This window comes from Echeneis naucrates, chromosome 10 (genome assembly GCF_900963305.1).
Source record: "Echeneis naucrates chromosome 10, fEcheNa1.1, whole genome shotgun sequence".
NCBI classification, from domain to species: domain Eukaryota; kingdom Metazoa; phylum Chordata; class Actinopteri; order Carangiformes; family Echeneidae; genus Echeneis; species Echeneis naucrates.
Window position 1 is genome coordinate 9,475,763 of NC_042520.1, and position 19,595 is coordinate 9,495,357.

Genomic DNA, 19,595 nt, shown 5'->3' on the forward strand with positions numbered 1-19,595 from the left:
TGTGAATGACTTTTTACACCTTTCAGAGCATTTGTCAGTGTCAGTCCCCTGTAGCACACATGCCAGCAACTCAACCAGACAAACATCAATAAAGTCTTACGCTGGTTCATCTGAATGTATGGAGGTCGATGAAAGCTTGAAATTCAGCACTCTTTGGTGAGCATTGCAGAAACTCTCCGACATATTCCCTTTTGTTTGAACTTTTAGTGTAACAGCTGTCGTTAACCATCTAATGCAAACAAACCATGTAGGGAATAGGGTCACCCGCAGTTTCTGACTGCTAACGACTCTTTAATCCACGAAAAGCCACGGAAGTCATAAAGTGCAACACAAAGCAGTGGGAATTTTGTTGCCATGGCAACAATGTGACGAGACTGACTTGAAACGTCTCAAAAACATTCAACCTTGTTGATTTTCTTTTTAAAATCAATACCAGTTTCTCAACAAAAGCTGAGCCAATATAAGTGCAAATACGTCAACACCTTTCTCATCCATGTACGGTGTGTGTGTGTGTGTGTGTGTGTATCAGTTCTACATGCCTGAAAACATCTCTGTGTTGTCGGTTGTGTGTTTCCATGTCTCTGCACAGCTGACTGCACACATGGTTCAACGCAGTTTCCATCTGCATCATACATCAACATCAATTTGTCCTTGCGTCAACTCACGCAAGAGCTTTAGTCTCCCCTCCTTCCTTTGTAAATTCAGTCACGTCCAACTGGAACTGCAGCCAAACTGAATAATACATCTATACTTCTCTAGACCCCTGCTAGAGATTCCTTTTCTTTATCAGTCTTTCTCTTGCTCTGTCTTTCTCACTTACTCCCTCACAATGATAAATGCATGTGCTTTGGTTCTCCAGTGGTTACACAGGCAGCTTTCAACAGGTTAACCAATGTCTAAAGTGCAGAAATACTGTCCCGAATATGGCTGTTTTAGACGCAGCAGAAGACAGAGCAATACATTGCACAAACACGGTAGTGAGATAATTCATATCTTACCTATCAGGAAGTCTGCAAAGAAATTCAATTTCTAAATTCTTAGCGCTCTACTGAAGGATAGATGATTAATGAGGCATTCAAGGTGCCTAAGTGCCAAACAGCGCAGCGTATGGTAGCATGCTTGGAGCGCAAAGAGAGTTTAAATTTTCACTTAACTGCGTGGCCTGGTGACTGGTAGAAAAGCTCATAGCATAAATAGCGTGCAGGCATATTGTCATGCTGCCACAAACATGAAAGAAGGAAAAGGAAAGTGTAATAGAGGAAAAGGGGAAAAAGGTTGTTGAAGGAGGGCGTAAAGTTTAGCAGGGCCCGGAAGGAGGATGGAGGGATGGAGGGACAGAAGATGGTAAGCTGTAGCCACCAAGCCTATTGAGCCACAGGCAGAAGCATAGGAAGTGCAGGGAAGAAGAGGGAAGACTTGCTGACTTGCAGTTTGTAGCTGACTAGATCACTATTTAGCCATGAAAATGAAACAGTTCAATCTCACATAGGCTTCAGGACATGAAGATTAAAGAGTTTCACCTTTTTTTGTTTTATGAGGCCAGTTGAAGTGGAGGCACATACTGAAATTGCCAAGTCATTGAACTCATTAGGGCAACAGCCGAATCCATCTCTAACCCATTCTGTTCTAGCACTTTTGTTTTGGTCTGTGCATGTGCCTCAACTGGCTACGGCCAAGTTCATCATAAGGGGTGTGCAGTCATACAAATGCACGCACACACGCACACACACTAACACACCACACTGGACAGGAGCAGAGAGACTCCGGCAGAGGTGCCCTCTAACACGTTCTCTCCAAGCAAACATGCCCCTAAGCATTCAGTCCTATACTTTGCTAAAACACACACATCCACGCATTTGTGCACAAACACGCACATGCTAGCGAACGACAGGAGCATACCAGATGCTCTCTAAAAAAAAAAATGGGACAGGAATGAAAGGAAACTTAGTTTGGAGGGGCATAGAACTATCAGTTCACACAGAATATGAGAAAGAGGGGAAAACAAGACGTGAGTGGGCAGGGGAGCATCAGCAAATCAAAACAAGAAGGGGGTGCAACAAACCTTCGGGCTCTGTGCTCTCTTTGTGGACGACTTGCTTCAGTGGGCAGCAGAAGATTTCGTGACACTTAGCACGAAAGGGGGACCCTTTACTCCTTATATCCGCAGAGTGGATGGAGTCCTGCCGTAACATAATGTACTCCTGGGTACCTGGGGCAGCGTCATCCTGGACTGCGATGGTGCCATAACAGAATGAACTGGGGTTAGAAAGCTTGCCACTGAAAAAACTTGAAAAAAACTAATCCCAAAACAACAACAACAAATACACAAGGCAGAAACACAGGCAAATAAAAAGACATTAAACATCATAGCAACAGTAACAGCCTTAATTAACATTTATATGGTACATACTGATAGAGAAGGGAGAGAGAGGGACAGAAGATATTTAGAAAGAAATCAACAGCCTTCGTTCAAAAACACCAAGCTCACGACATAATTGGAATTAAAGACAACCAAATGAAAACAGTGGGGGCTCAGTTAACTATATCCTTGGTCGCTGAAAGGGAAAAGTGATAAAATAACACAAAGGAGAGATGAAAGGAAACAAGAACAGTTCGATGTTCAAAACTGGAGTTATGGCAAGCGTTTAGCAGGCACTGAACCAGGAGCTTCTGCATTTGAAATGAGGTGACTGTACGGTTGCTGGAGAACTAAGGAGTTGCGGGATTGCAAGGCAAGCATGCAGTTTTTCACTGTATTCACTATGTCAGCATCACTCACCATCTCACCTCAGGTGGTGGGTGATGACGCACCCAGCCCACCGCCATCATATCCGTTCCATTTGCAATATGAGTTAGGCAAGCAGATGCAAAGGCATGCACAGGCCCGCAGGCCACGCTGACGTGGCCACATTAACCTTCATGAACTCATGCTTAATGTAAGTTACGTTTATGAGAGCTTGTATAACATCACTCTACATCATGTGTCTATAGGTATTCTGTCCTGGGATATGGTGAAAAGCTGTGTGTCTGTGTCTGTATGTATTGGACTTACTGCAGCTGTCCTCTTCTGGGTACAGTCCCCGTTTGGCTTCGATGATTGACCTATTTTCTCTGTGTTGATGGATTAGCTACAAGCAAATCAGCCCAATAAATTGTATCTTCTTTTCCTAATGGATTTGAGTGCCATGCCTCTCTCTGACACGTTTACTACTTAATGAAAATGACAATAGTGAAGGATTTTAATCAGTAGCAACTATTTAACCACTGTAATGCTTAATCCCCTGCCTCCATTTGTAACATGTATGACCGTCATAATTATTTAAAATTTGCAATTTATTATCACTGATGTCATGAAAAGTGCAAAAAATTATTCACATGCGTGACTCCTGACCCATTTTCCCAACCACACAAAGTTGCCCAAAGTCCTGATGGCCAGGGATCAACTATTTTCATGCTGTGAAAATAGGCAGGTTTATTCAGAAAGCTTAAAAATGAATGGATTGCAGTGCAGCCTCAGTTTCTTTCTCACAGTAAGAACACACCAAACTACTCAGTATGCAGACAGACTCCCACACTGTGCTCTTCATGTGCTTTCTTCGTAGGCATAAGATTGGGAACCACGTACATGTTTGTCTCCATTTATGTCTCAAACACAAACAAAACACTCAGTGGAAAATAGCACTACATGTATTAAAGGGCTGTTGGTCCACATGATTTTAAATAGTGTTTGAAAGGACACACATAATTATATCAAAATATGTTTGGAAAACTCTGTGCGGTTAAAAAGGTAGTTAGAATTAAAGGGCAGGTTTATAACCTTAAAAATTACCTAATCCATGTCCACCACATATGTTAAACAACCTCCACTTATATAAGCCTTGTTTTTATGAATGTTTCCTCAATTTGATTGCACTGCTCTACTGACTACTCAGTAATTAACACAGTGTCACTAGCAGCAAACTCACAAATTCTGTTTTGTATTTATGAACCATTGGTGCCAAGTAGAAATAAAGAGCCAAAACCATTTACTGCTCATAATTGTCTTCAGATATACTTTCATTCATAAATATGAACACAGAATGTATTTCATTTCAGTGAACTGTTATCTATTGCTGTTACTGGTCTTTGCACCAAGGGGATGATTTATTTACTCTTTAAATATTTACTAACCAATCTGATGATTATGTCCTTCCTGTTGAATCTCTTAGTAAAACCTGAACCCTGCAGAGAACTGCAAATAAAAATTTCAGGACAACACCGTTCAGCAGAAGGAAAACTGCCTTAAACAGAAGAGCTGCATAAGGCTTCCTAAAGCACTGTCTTAGCAGAACCCAAAAACTGGGCCTCAAATGCTGAAACCGATCCAAAAATGAATGCTTTTCCCAAAAGGAGCAGATCCACTGACCAGCAGAGCAGCTCTTGCCTGACACAAGCCTCGCTAGTGATTTACCCCATAAAATACACAGACTGAAGGGCAACGGATAATCAGGGTTCCACACACACTGCAATTAATCGCCACATGCCTGTGCTCCTGCAGGACTTATCAGTATCCGAGTGTCTTCTCCAGTTCAGCTGAAAAAACTGCACTAAAGCGTCCACATGGCCAGAGAGTCTGAAAACTCCACAGTTGCTCTTCACCACAGGCCCTCACCAAGAAAATCACAGTGTTAATGGTGGCAGAGTGAAGGACTGTGTTTCCTTCCCGGAATATGACCCCATTCTCCACTGCTGAGGCACAGGGGTGCTACCACCCTTCATGTACCAGTAGATGTTCAGTCTCATTTTTCCAAACAAAAACTAAGGGCTTTGTTTCATCTACACACAACAGGCATTAAGGTGAACTGAGACACATCCACTGCTGAGCCGGCAGAGGAATGAACTTCACTGCTTTGTGATAAAAACATGAATGCACTCTGCAGTTGTTTACTCTCACTCACTATCCTATCTGCTAATGTTTAAATATTCCTGAGAGAGCTCAAATGCTTGGGTAGAACATGAGTGAATGTGTGGAAGGCAGGGAGAATAGACTTTTGCAAACTTCAACAGATGACTGATTCCAGTCGCAGTTTATTAATGAGCTTGCTAACCGCCGGCTCATCAGAGGTAATAAAAATGACTGACGGTGGGGCTAAGAGGACGAGCAGAGGAGGGTTGGGCACCATTTTTTACAGCCTGTCTTCTTTATCCTCGCCCCAGCCTTGATGAAGAGCACATATTGGGATTGAAGCATACATGACGAACGACACAGCGGAGCCCAGAACTTCACTCTCTATCAAATCAGCCACTCTGAGTGAGCTGTTCACCAGGTTCATGATCGTCAGTGATCTACAGGCACCAAGTGTTGCCACACTGGACCTTCAGCAGCAATAGATGTCCTTGCCCCTCTAACAGGAATGAATCTAATAAATGGGTACAAATAAGGCCCCTTATGAATGACTGGGCTGTATTTACCATACAAAACAGGATCTTTATAGTGACGTTTCTTAGGGCGTTATATACTGTATGTGTCTACAGGGAGTTGGGAATCGAGAACTGAATCCTGCTAAAAACTGGTTTCAGATTCTATGAGTGGTATGCCCCTGAGCTCATCAGTTCCCCTATCCAAGGACCCTGCCCGCCCCTCATGGTGTTAAAAGAAATGTTGCTGTTTATAGCTTTGATGACGGGTGAAGTGGAACTATCCTCCTGGTCATGAAAAAATTAAAAATAATAAATAAAAAGAATATATATATATATATGTATGTATGTATATGGCCTGTTTAGATGATTCTGGTGCAGCTGATACAAGAAATAATAACCCTCCGAAATCTGTGTAATTTTCACAATTGATCAAGAATCACTAAAGGAACCAATAAAAAATATGTCTTATAAAGCAGAAGCTATATTGACATTGGTATCAATAAAATCAACCTGCATTCTGTGCTGTGTGCATGTTCATGTCATGATACAGCTGTAGGATGGATGAGCAGGCTTAATCTGACAAAGCGTCATCAGTGACAGCCAGGATCATAAATGCCACCTGTGTCATGTTCAAATGGGGTTCAAGGACATGTGTAATCAAACGAAGCACTGTCAGCTCTAGAGAAATAAACTCTACATCCATTTACGACGTACAATATCATAATTTATTCAAATCATGGCTTATTTCCATCAAGAAAGTGGAACACTTTCAGCATGACTTGGACAAATAGCATACTCACTAAATTAGAATCAGAATTAAGCACAGAAACAGGTCTGTAGCCTGAGGTTTGTGTTTCGAAAATAGCCTGGCCTCGATGTGGTTTTACACAGAGCAGAATCTAGCACATTGTCTTCTGGGATGCTTTCAGTTCAGTGTGGCTCCATCTCGAGAAAGAATAGTTTTATTTTGGTTGGAAGTCACCTTGCAGGCAGTAGAGAAAGTGAGTCGAGTTGAATTTGAGGTTTTCTTTGAAACGCACAATGAGCTTGCCTTTTTATCAATGTTCTGCCATCCCACTGAGCTCATTGTTTGTCTTGCTCTCTCTCTCTCTCTCGCTCTCTCTCTCTGCCTTTGTCCCTTTCTCCCTCTTGATCTTTGTCATCTTTTATCTTTTGATTACAAACAAGTGACAGTATACTGACATCATTAATATTGTCTTTTTTAAATTAACGCAATAAAAAGTGATGAAGATTAAAATATGGAACTACTAAGAAAAAAATCAGCAACCTCAGTTTCAGGTCTCACTGTATTCATGAGCACATCTTAGTCAATGCTTTAATAAACCTATGCCGTTGTCTTGATAATATATTGAAACATTTGTGATAGTTTAATTCCATTATGATAAGGAACTGCGATGCATAAAAAAGAACAAAGGAACTATTTTCTCTGATGTAAATAATTGCTCAGTGGAACACAACAATATCACAGCTCCAGTCAAGCCAAAGCAATTCATTTCGACCAACGTGCAGGAAGTAAGACAGCTATGAATCTGCCTCAGAGGGCTGTCAGCAATTTTATTATGGCTTCCTGCCATAGACAGCCATAGTCAGAGGGATTATGTTTTCCTATCATATGAACATCCCATACAGTCAGACAATTCAGTAAGAGGGAATTTGTTCAAATTTTGATACAAATGTTGACTTGGACTCACATATTCAGGATAGAAGGTCAAACTGACCTCATGTTCCCATGAACATGATATATTGGGAACACCTAGAGGGAGTTTTGCACCATCTGGCACAAACATTCACTCGAACTGATTAGAATCATTTGATCAAAGGTTAAGGTTAATGTAATGTCCCAAAACCCCTTTTTGGCTTCTTCTGTGTGACATCTTACTGTTCTGCAAAATCCCTTCTGTCATGGTGGAATATTACATATTACTGATGCTCTTGTGGCGTCACATGTGCTGCATTGGGTGGAAGATATGGAAATAACCATTATACAAATAATCTGTGATGGAGATGTATCATGCTGTAACATCCTGGTGGGGTCCATTATCTTTGGCGTGGGCCTGACTGATTACTACAGCTAATGTAGAGGTTTATAATGAATCTGAGTTAGTTAGTATGAGTATGCAGATAGGGGGCAGCAGATGTATGTTGTCGGTTGTCAATTAGCACAATGAATGCAGATCCGCAAACAATTGCTGAACAACAATATGAATCTCAGTCAGAAGCTTGTCAGTAAAGGAATATTCCACCATCATTCATTCATTCATTCATCCATCCATCCATATTCTACCACTTATGCGCTTCTGGGTCGCGGGGGATGCTGGAGCAATTTTCCAGCTATCACTGGGCGAGGGCGGGGTGCACCCTGGGCAGTTCCCTAGTCCATCGCAGGGCCAACACACAGACACAGACAAAGATGAACGACCACCTCCAAGTAATCAATTAACATAAAAATGCATGTCTCTGGATGATGGGAGGAAAGTGGAGTCCCAATAGGAAACCCATGCAGGCACGGGGAGCACATGCAAACTCTGCACAGAAAGGCCCCAGGCCAGGAAGCAAATCCGCTAACCGCAATGCTACCGTGCTGCCAGTCAGATATAATTTAGTTTCATAAGAAAGTATACATTTGTACCATTGGAGACATGATTGCAAAGAAAATGCAGGTAAAGCTAAGCTATAATGAGACTTGATCTACACATATATATATATATATATATATATATATATATTTTTTTTTTTTTTTTTTTTTTTTTTTTTTTTTCCCAGACTATGAGGTGCATTTTGAATCATCTGCAGGATCAGGATCAGGATCAGGATCAGGACACATATCTAAAAACAACCGGTGCTTCACCTTTTCACCCTGTAAACTATTATCGCACCAAGTAGTTTTATCACTAATAGGAGCTTTAAATCCCTGGGATGCATGAGTTGGCTTGAAAGTATGCCAAGTAGACAAATCAATACGAAGAGACTATATATGTCCAAACTCACTCACTTGCTCTGTCACACACACACACACACACACACTTCTGCTATTTTTTTTGCACTTCTTAATTTTTTTTCTTTTTCCAATATACCACTTTGGATTGTAATGGCAGGGTTACAACACATATAGCATAAAAACACACTCGAGAAGATGAAAACAAGACCACACTTGACTAAATTGTGGTATCTTATTGTCAAAGTGTTTTTTTGTTGTTGTTGTTGTTGTTGTTGTTGTATATTTCTTTTTGGCTTTTGAATCGGGGAAGATGAACTGATGGGGTCATACTGTATGCTTTACTGTTACAGTACAGCAACTCCTACAAAAAAGCACATACAGACACATGCACATAAAAGTCTGTCACACACACACGCACACCCTCCCTCCACCTCTATCATGGATTCCCATGTGTCTTGGATATCGTGTCAGTCAGGGATCAAACACACACTCCTGCTAAGGCGGATTAATACTAAGGATCCCTTTCATGGCAATTAATAGCTGACAAGAGCAAATAGGATTGAAAAGCATATAGTTCTGTCTGCTGATCATTAGGCCTTTGAGATCTGAAAGACTGAAACACAGCGGGAAGAGGTTCAAGTGTAACAGGATCAACAAAGTGACACCAAGTAGCTTATGATATATGTCAAATCTGCTCCTAAGTCACATATTCTATTCATGCTTATTCTGTAGACGCTGTCAAATGTAAAACATCTCACAATAAGGTTGCAAGGACATGTTGCCTGTCCATCTCCTCGTGGTGTGACATCTGCTGATAGTGTGTTTTATGTGCAGTTCAACTGCAGTCAAGGATTTCAGAAACATCTGTCTTCCTTTACGCATAAGGCGATGAGTGGTGTCGACTTCATCCTCCACAAAATGATCATGTAGTTGTAGTCAGCTGGTGCTCCACAGTGCAAAATAGACCACCTACCCACATGTGTACATGTTCCTTTATGCTTTTATCATGACAAGTCAAATGTTAATTGAAGCCTTTTCTATAAATGGCTTACTGCAGTTACTTTAATTTTTATTTCAAAATCTTATCAAAGCATCAACAAAGAATGAAATCAAAGAATCTAGAATTACATTTCACCTTTATGTTAAGTATAAAAATTGAAATGAATAAAGTTTTAGATTGATAAGTAAAGTTTTAGTTAGTTTTAGCTTTGAAAGATAGAAAAATGCTGGTTTTCCATTTTTACAAAGCGGAAATTTCAGTCAGTAGCAGATGGAAACCTGTTTAGCTGAAAGCAGCACATTTGTTGCTTCATTCTGAGAGAAGTCTGTGCCATATCCACTTGTATGGACTTTAATTACATTCTCAGCCATAGTATAAAGAGTGAAATTTATGAATCACATTGGTACAGATGCAAAAATTTCTTTTTGCAAAAGGCACTTGGAAGAAGAGTCTTTTAGTGGTGAAAGGAAAATGTATCAAATAACAAAGTAAAATTGTCTCAAGAAAATTATTGTAATGCTTCTCCCTTTACAAGCTAACTTTGACATCAGCCAAGTGTTGGGATCTGACAAAGATTTAGTGACAGAATGAACTTTTAATCAGTGAAAGCAATGCGTAGCTCTGGTCATGATGAATAGCTTCAACTGAGTATCTCTTTATTACTGAACCTGTTCACTTGTGTAACTTTTCAATCTTGACTTATTGTATCAGCTGTCTTATGTCTTTGTGGTATACAATGATGAGCTGCGCAGTACAGTATGTCACTTGATTCAACACAGCAAGAAAGAAGGAAGAGCAAACACATGACCTTTTCATTGTCATTAAAAAATGCTCGGCAATATTATATAAACTAGTGTGAAGTTTTCAAAATTCAATTATAAATGTATCCTTCACTGACAGGAGGGGGCATTAATGCCTAGAAAATGGACATTAGAAAACAGGGAAACAAAAACCGAAAATGCTGTCTGTTGTGGTCCAGTGAGTTGCATCAGACAAGACAACCATAAATCAATCTGGATCATGAAACATAACTTTCACATCATCAGATAGAAATCTTCAAACAACACAGATCTGACCAAAAGCTCAGGCTCAAAAACTGTAGACCAGCACCATATTTGGCACTTAATGCTTTCATGTCAAACATTTTAGCCCACTGGAATCTGCATTAAATGCAGAACTGTTAGAGTAAGTAGCATCATATAACAGGAACAGTGTGCTTGCTTTCTGCAGATTATTTAACAGGTGCAGCAGTGACCGTCTCCTGCCTTCCGCTCCATCGCCAACTTTCAGTACACTTAATGATATGCACAAGCCTTCCACAGGCATCCTTCGGTGGCTTGGTGCTGTCACACTTCACCTCCAGCAGACACTGAAAACTTGAATGATCTTAACTATTTTCAAAAAGAACACTCCCTCTCTTTCTCTCTCTACATCTTCTACTTCCATATTAGAGTCTGATTTGTTCTTTACGTCACACTGAGGTAAAGAACAATGATGACACAAAGGACAGTCGTTACAGATTCATCATAAAGTTCTGAATATTTATGCAACTGGTTGCATGCATATTATGACAAGCCTGATGATTAATGACTTTACCAAAAAATAGTATTAAATCCTTAAGCCAAGCCTCTCTGCAAAGAATACAATATTTGGCACAGAATATATGGAGGGCGGCATCTTCCTCTGCCCTTAGGCAACCAGGCTGGGTCTCAGATGGGCATCAAAACCACACACACTCTTGCTGTTTATTAATGCACATTTACAAGCTTTCCAGTTCATTAGAGGAGGAGCAGCAGCAGAGGGAGAGAGGGTGGAGAAGGAAAGAGTGAAGGTATGTGTACAGTTTTAAAAAAACAGGAGTAATAGGAGGAGCAGAGAAAAGGAAGGTGACCTTAAAAAGTCTTAGGTGTAAGTCTCAGTACTGCAGAGGTTTTAGTGAATGTCTGCAGCAAGAACTGCAGAGTTTAAAACTATCACTAATGACAAAGACATATTTAACTGAAAGGGCAGGAAGAGGGGACATTAAAAACAACCCATACCAATTCAACGACCTTTAAACTGATCTCAAGCTTTCACTTTTGATTTGAGTTGCTGTGATATTACTGTAGGATACAGTTTCAAACTGATTGTGATCAAAATTATGATACAAGGGTTTTGCATATATGTGTTGAGATGAAAGGTTACGATCCTATGAAGTTTCTGTTGTTTTTATTTAGACTTTACAGTTACTGCGCTCATTGATGTTGGCGTTGCTGCCACATGATGCAGACGAATTCTACTGAACAATTAAACCCTCTGTGAGTCTCTAATAACTGCCAATAAAACACACGATAAACTCGATAGCATTTAATAGACATGGAGTTTATAACGCTTGGCAAACAGCTCACAATTAAAATATTTAGTGATTGTAAGACTGCAATTTCCTGGAGGGACAAAATAATGCCTCCATACTTTTAACAATTTAATCGTCGAAATACACCAGTATGGAAGTCGTATAACATCAGATGGAAATTGCGGAAGGAGATCATAGAAGATGAGGATGTAAAAGAATGCAAGAATCCAACTTTTGGATTTTGCTTTACAACATGAAAGATTTATGGAATAAAATACTATCAGAGAAAAAGATTATGTTTGTATTATGGCCAACCCTTCTGCGACATTAACAAATGATGAACACACTGTCAATTCTGATTGACCCAAGAGTCCCAGCTAGCTTGGCCTTGATGCAGGATTACATAAAGGATTCAAATTCAGGCATTCAGAAAGAGGAGATTTAGGAACAGCTACCGCCAACGCTATCTGAATCATCGAATATATGGGATTAGTGTTTGATGGCTCAGTTTCCCTGATGATGCATTTTAAGAGGGACAAAATCCACACACACACAAACACACACATCCCTTAGATGTTTCGCCTGTGCCATGTTGGGAAAACCTCCAGGCATTTGTTATGCTTTTTGATGGGGACAACAGTAAGAGACTGTGAGGGGAAAAAAGAAAAACAAGAAAAAACAGGCAACCACTTCAGCTCTGAGACAACAGCGGTCCATCTAAACTTTAAGAGTCAGCCAACTAACCAATCAAATCTACGTATACTTTAGTTTCGCAATTCAAAGTGCTTCACTAATTCTATTAAAATTCATTCACACTCATCTTTTGCTAAGCCGTTTCATAAAAGAAGATGCTAATCCTTCATATATTTTACAAATTTACATTTGCTAACATGGAAAATTGGCTGATTTGAAGCAAACTTGAAAACAACCCAGATATGCAGTTAATCTGGACATCTGAATCTGTAGTAATAAATTCATGTTGAATCAGAGATTAATATAGTAATTTATTTATTTTTGGCAGGTTTATAGAATGGCCCTTCCTCAGCAGTTAGTAAGATGTGATGCGGTCTAAATTTCTCGTCTTATGTAATACATAAAACTACAATGAACACATCATCGTTTTGTTTTGTTTTTTTAAACAAACAAACAAAATCTTGCAGCTGTTGTCTGGTCTGAAAGTTTCCTACCTTACAGCACCCACATATCTGGTCAACAAGAACAAAGGGGGCTAATAGAGACAATATTGAGTAGTACCAATGGCAGTCATCAGTGATAATTATGCCATAATGGATCTCATCTATTGTTCAGTGGCACCTAAGAAGAGTCAGAGTGACTGAGGCCATGGTCAGCCTCCAAAGTACTCCATGGCGTCACAGAAAAATGTCATGGTAATGGTGATTCGCCTGTGTATGTGCTTTTGTCACTAGACAGATCAACAGTGTTATTAACAGATTAGGGTCAACTCTCTTCTACTGTTTGTGTATTATGTATTCAAACGTCTATTTACTAGTCAGATATTTGATGGTACCATAATAGTTGAGTTTCTTTTAAACTCTGATGACTTTATTATAATTACTGTATCCATGAATCCTCTTGTACCCAGCAAGACTTGGAATTGGAGCAATTGGAAAAGTAACATGATGAATGATTCTGCCATCCTGTCTGAACACTGCACATACCATTAAAAACAACAACCTGCTCTGTGAGGAATCAAACCAGAGCTGCAGCATGTAACGCCCACATCACTGCACAGCAGCAGTGACCACAATCTGCTCTGCTTTTGTTGTGAGGTCCTGATCTCTAGTTATCTAGTGTTTATGTTTCACAAAACACGCAAAGTTGTGTGTGCATGTGAGTGCATGTACGGTCTGTCTAATGTGCTTGCATAACAAATATAACATTGCATATTGCAGTGTGTGTTGGCAGGTATTCACAGGGAGTCCATCTGCCCACAGGTGTGTGTGTCTGTGTTTGTATGTATGTGTGCACATGCATTTGTGGTTCTATTAGTTTCTAGATACACAAAAAGTGCATACAAAACCCCAGTCCAGATTTAACTGTGTCATAACCTGTACTTTATTTTGAAATCATCACAGCTAAGTTAATGTTACTTTTTTCCAAAGGTCGATAGGTAAGATAATTTCACAAAATCACAAAATGAAGACTTTAATTTCAAATGAGAAAGATTCTGGGGTAGTTTTATTCTGGATACATTAACATGAGCAGGTCCAGACATTAATGCGTACAAGAATTTTGGATGTCTTCACAGTCCTTTTTTGGATTGTGCTATACCTTTTTATGTGTCTTACTTAGCTTTACCCATAAGCCCCCTGTGAGACATGGGGACTGTAATGGCTTTATCCCAAGGGACACCCCACAGTCTTAAGACTTAATTACTACTTAAAAGGCTGTCCCAACAAATGCACACACTGTCTTTAACACCACCAACTCCAGGACTCTTCTTTTTTCCAGCAATAACCCAACATTTTTATTGATTTTGTGTCCACTTGTAATAAATGCATAACAACAGGTTAATACTCTTCAAGGCTGCAGAGAAAATCATACCACAAAAATTATATTGCCTTTTACACACCATTTTACAGACATTGCATCACCAGCTGCTTTCAGGTAGTCAAGACTAAACTGAAAAACTTTAGCTATCTATGAAAAATAAAAGCAGCGACTTAAAATAAATAAAATACAGTATTTAGTCCAGGTTAACTGGGGCCTTTAAATTGAATTGCCTGTAGACTTGAGTGAGAATTGTTGTGTCTGTATGCCTTGTGATAGACTGGTGATCAGTCCAGGGTGACACCTTCGCCCAAGATGCCAGCTGGGATCGACTCCGAAAGCCCCCACAATCAAGTGCCTTTATCAAAAACAGCATTTTTAACCTAAAACCTTAAAAGCAAGCAAATGTGTGCACCAAAGGAAAATGTGATAAATAAAGTATGGTTACGAACAGCTGCAGTACTGTGTTGAGTGCAGTTCTGGTTCTGACTCCATACTGGGGTGTCTGTGTGGGTAGGGGTGTGTCTGTCTGTGTGGTTCTGTGTGTGTGTGTGTGTGTGTGTGTGTGTGTGTGTGTGTGTGTGTGTGTGTGTGTGTGTGTGTGTTTGTGGCAGGAGTAGGCTGAGCATGTGGATGCTACCAGCGCTCTATGACTACACAGAACCCATTACACAGTTGAGGAGTGAAGCAGAAGAAGAGAGGGGCAGTGTAGGATTTAGCTCGACACTAAGACATGAATTATGCAGCTGGGCTATACAGACATGTAGCTGTGTATCTTTTATAAATGCTTTACAGAGGCAAAGCAAGTTTAACTCCCATTTCCTCCCACCACTCAGTGCAACACATTCAGAGAGTGAGTGAGTGAGTGAGGGAGAGAGGTTAGAGAGGAAGGGAGGGAGGGTATCTCGGCAGAACCCTCTGGCTCCATCCATGATAAAAAGTGACATCTGAGAGCGATGCAGCAAAAAGAGCTCATTCAAGCCTTACACAGCTCTGCACTTGACAAATTTAAAAATTATAGACCCCCCCCTCAGATCCTGAGTGAGGGTTTTTGCAAGAATCATACTCAGTACTCATACTAAGTTTAAATAGGGCAAGGGGAGCAATTTTGGAATGAATGACAGATGGTGACCAGTCAAAAACACAAGTGCTGTAAATAGCCACTCTTTTTTTTTTTTTTTTCCAAGCATTATACCTTGATATTTTAAGGACAATTCACAGATTTCCCATTAGGACCATGTGACTTGAGTGTTGGCTTGTGCAGAAATGTGAAAGTTCAGGTGTACCAACAGGCAGAGAACTTTAAGTTAAAAAAAGAGAGAAACTGTGTTTGTGTGTGCGTGCGTGCATGTTTGTGTGTGTGTCCAACACTGAGTCAAGCTCCAGGCTAGGTTTACTATCTGGTGTTTACAGAGAGCCTGATCAGAGGGATTACAATTACACAGGAACTGCCGAAGACAGCTGCTTTCCTCAGCGTTATCAAACCACCCACGCTCGCCATACGCTGACACTGAACACCACACAAATGCACACAACAAGTGATAAATTGAAATTTACATCCTTACTGGTATTTACAATCACTTGTACTACCAACAGGTGACAAACGAGGGCATCGGTAGTTTTATTGACAACATTTCTCCACAGATCACTGCCATCCATACATTTCCTGCAGGTGAGTCAAACTGTCTGAAAATAGCTTTATATAACAGGTCACATGCTGCCATATGACAGGTTCTTCTGTTTACAAACTTAAAACACTTATTTTTGTCTCAATGACAAACCGCATCAATTACAAATGCTGTTGGATTTACTGGATGCTTGGCTCAAAGGAATAAAGTGACTCGTACCACAGATTCCTACGGCGTAATCATCAGCCATGCAAACATGTTTGCGTTCAGAGTGATGCAGTGTCTCAGTTGAGGTGAGCATTTGGTTTGCAGTGGAAGTGACTCTGCTAAACAGGTGTTACTTCCATAAAAGTGCCTTCGCCAACAACAACCTTTGCTGGGAAACTCTGTGACTTGTAGGAGGAAATTGAAGCTCTCACAGTCTCCACACAGAATCACACCACCTGCTTTGGCAGTATACTTAGTCAGCATGTCAGCCACAGTGCAGCTGTTAATGCACAGTAGGATTCATAGCGATACCCAAAACCTGTAACTGAAAGCTATAAAGCCACCCTAAATAGGCTGAAACACACTAAATGCATAATATGACATCTTTTTTTGGTATGATTGATGATGACTGATTGCAAACTGCAGGCAAAAAAAAAAAAAAAAATAGTGTGTTATCTGGATGTAAATCAGTTTTTTTTCAGACAGTTTTCAGTTCTAATACACTTGGGTCAGTTTCATAGCTATCAAGTAAATCAAGCGTTGCACTTTTGGAGTGATCTGGCAGGTGAGTGTGGAAAATTAGCTTAAACCATGCCCAACGCTCCTGAGAAAAGTGGGCGATATGAGTCACAGCAGAATAAAACTAAATTAGTGTGCTGAACTAATAGTTTAGTTTTCCCAGAACTATCTTTAACACAACTTAAATGCACGCCTGAACATACGGTAAAAGCCCCAATATTTACTGGTATTATGTAAGCGGGATTGGCGATTTGGAGGTGAAGGATGATCCCCGTGTGAAAACTGTGTGTAATGGAAAACCACTTGTTGCCCCCGCCAGAATCTTCCAGAACAGTCTATAACAGTCTGAGAAGCCTGCGGGGGTGGAGGGGGCAGCTGGAGGGGCAGACCAAAGAGTTCAGTGTCAGTAATGTTTTTTGGTATAATTTGACTGATTTCATTGACTTTCATTGATTGCTGCTGCATGAATGGGGGCAGCTGAACTGATTAGAATACCATGCCTGTACTTACGCTATGTTTTTCCACCTGCAAAGAGAGATTATTGTGCTCTTCATCATTAATGCTCCCACAGCTGCTGTAGGTGTCTCTGTGTTTGAACAGCCACCTCTGATGAGCAGAGGCCAAAGCCGCAAAAACACTAAACTGCTACACAACATTGCAGATAATCACCATGACAACAGCCACAGCTTGAAGGGAGAAAGAATATAGAAGGGCTGGAGTAGAAAAACTGCAGTGGTACAGAGCTCTGGCGGGTTTTCCCCTGGGACGGGGACTATTAGTGCGGTCGATATTTGTTTAAAGAGAAATAGTTGTAACAATTAAGCATTAATTGCTACATCATACTACCTGCCCTCATGTCTACACTGCGCAACATATCATGAATGGGCTTCACCTGCCGCTTAGTCTCAGAGCTGATTCTCGTCAAAACACAACCACCCATCATTGAAAACAAGCAGCTGGAAATTGGAAGGCCTGCCAGTACTAGAAGAAAATCTATATTTCCGTACATGCTGCACACTCCTGAAGTAAAAGAAATGTTTGTGTACTCATCATCTGCAGTAGAATTCCTTGTCAACCACATTATGGTATGTTAAATATTTGATGGCCATATATGTGCAGTAAAGTGCTATTTCAGCAAGCGAGCCCGGCTTTCATTCAATCACTGCAAATGGGGGTTTATGTTGTATGTGAGATGTGGCATTTGTGCTGTATATTAGATGTAGTGGATTAGGACATTTATTGGTGTTATTCTTTAAAATGTTATTGAGCTTTCATAAGCCTGCTTAGATTTCAGTGGTTATGTAAAGTATCTGTGCAGCAAATTGAACTTGTCCGTGAGTTTCATAGGTCAGCTTGTATCGTCATCATTGCTGGCCTTTTGTTTTAACACAAAGCCACGCCCCGCTCGGCTGAGATGAAGAGATGCTGAGAATAAATGTCATATCCTTAGTGCTTCATAATATTACATTATGTAAATATATCAAGAGTGCAGCATTTGAAATCATGCAGCACGGCTAACAGCACATGTGACGATCAATAGGAGCATTTCATGTAATTGCAGCCAGAATTTGACCTCATCATGACGAGGTCAGTCACTGTGAATGGCCATGGCTCTGTTCTGTAAACACTTCACATATAACCCCCGGTGGTCTCCTTATAAACGTCAATATTTTCAATACAATATAATTTGTCTTAACCTCAGTACATTATGTCAATGACATACAGCTGTGGTTTTCAACATCAAAGGGAATTTATACAAAATAATTTTATTGATGGTATGAGTTAATAATCGTACTTTTTTGGGGGGATGGTGGGGGCAGAAATTAAAAGTGGCAGTTGCATCATGATTATTTGGAATAACCAATGAATGTGGCATCGTATGTTCCATTAGTGCCAATAGTAACATTTTGTAAATTGTCCTACTCTTACATGACATTGTAAATATATATTTTATGGTCCTGACTGTTTCCTGTACATCAGACATCTAGTATATTATGAGTCCAACAGCTAAGTGGACTCACATAGGACAGATATCCAGACTTAGGAAATCTCACTCCAGAGCCACAGACAGCCATACAAACTGTTTTCATGAGCTGAGTAGGTCATCTCCTCCCGGCTAGACTGAACATCATGCGTAAAATTTGTGTAGTGTAGGTTTTGTGTAGAGTCATCAATGACATTTTATGATTATTTAGGATATGCCAGGTGTCTGCAGGGAATCTGGACTCAGGCATCCATTAAATCCTTTGCGATGTTATGATAAAGCCTTAAGTGGAGGCTTTATGTTGCTGCCATTATTGTTGATGGAGTTTGAGTATGAACATGAACATGCCGCCACTGGCAACATTTAAAGGTTTTTACAACTGTGCACAACATGTTCAGACTTTAGAAATGCTGCTTTCTCCACACTCTATCAAGTTTAAATCGAATACAGGCTGGATTAGCCTTTGTCCTTCTTTTGACCTAACCACTCCATTATGGCTTGAGGCCATAAAACCCAGAGGGATTGTAGTTCAGTACATAAAGCACTTCTGGTTTAATGCAATTCCCTTAACTGAACTTTTCCAGCCTAACTCTGATTACCAGCTATGTCAAAAATCCATTAGGGTCAAGTAGCCGGTCATGGTGAGCTTTTTGTGTGCTGTTCTGTCTAGTTTTGCAATTCTGTTTAGTTTGCAATGTCAATCACTGTGGCTCTCACTAGAAAAGCCTTTGGGTGGATAAAGGAAGTGGAGGTATAGTTGATTATTATAATTTGACATGTAACATATGTTTAAGAGTATAGTTTAATAATGCTAATCAGCATGCAAGCAGCAGTGGTTTTCCATGACCTTTGCTGCTGCTGGCCTGCAGTTTAGCTGTCCACTGGGAATTGTGAGTAAGGGAGCAAGAGATGATGGGACATGTCTTTCAAGATTGCATCCCTCTATGAAGGCAAAAGCAGACACATGCAGACACAGAACTATAGAAGATGAGACATAGACAGAGATAATGGTAGGCAGAAAAGGACACATTAGCAGATTATTGGCTTATTGAAAA

General features: G+C 40.3%; 1 protein-coding gene across 1 annotated transcript in view; it reads right to left on the reverse strand.

Moving 5' to 3' along the window:
• fgf13a (fibroblast growth factor 13a) overlaps positions 1 to 19,595 on the reverse strand; it is an 80,284-nt gene that overhangs the window by 38,298 nt on the left and 22,391 nt on the right. Inside the window, exon 3 of the mRNA XM_029512227.1 lies at positions 2,063 to 2,230. Coding sequence (XP_029368087.1) covers positions 2,063 to 2,230 — 168 coding nt within the window. The remainder of the gene's footprint in view (positions 1 to 2,062; positions 2,231 to 19,595) is intronic.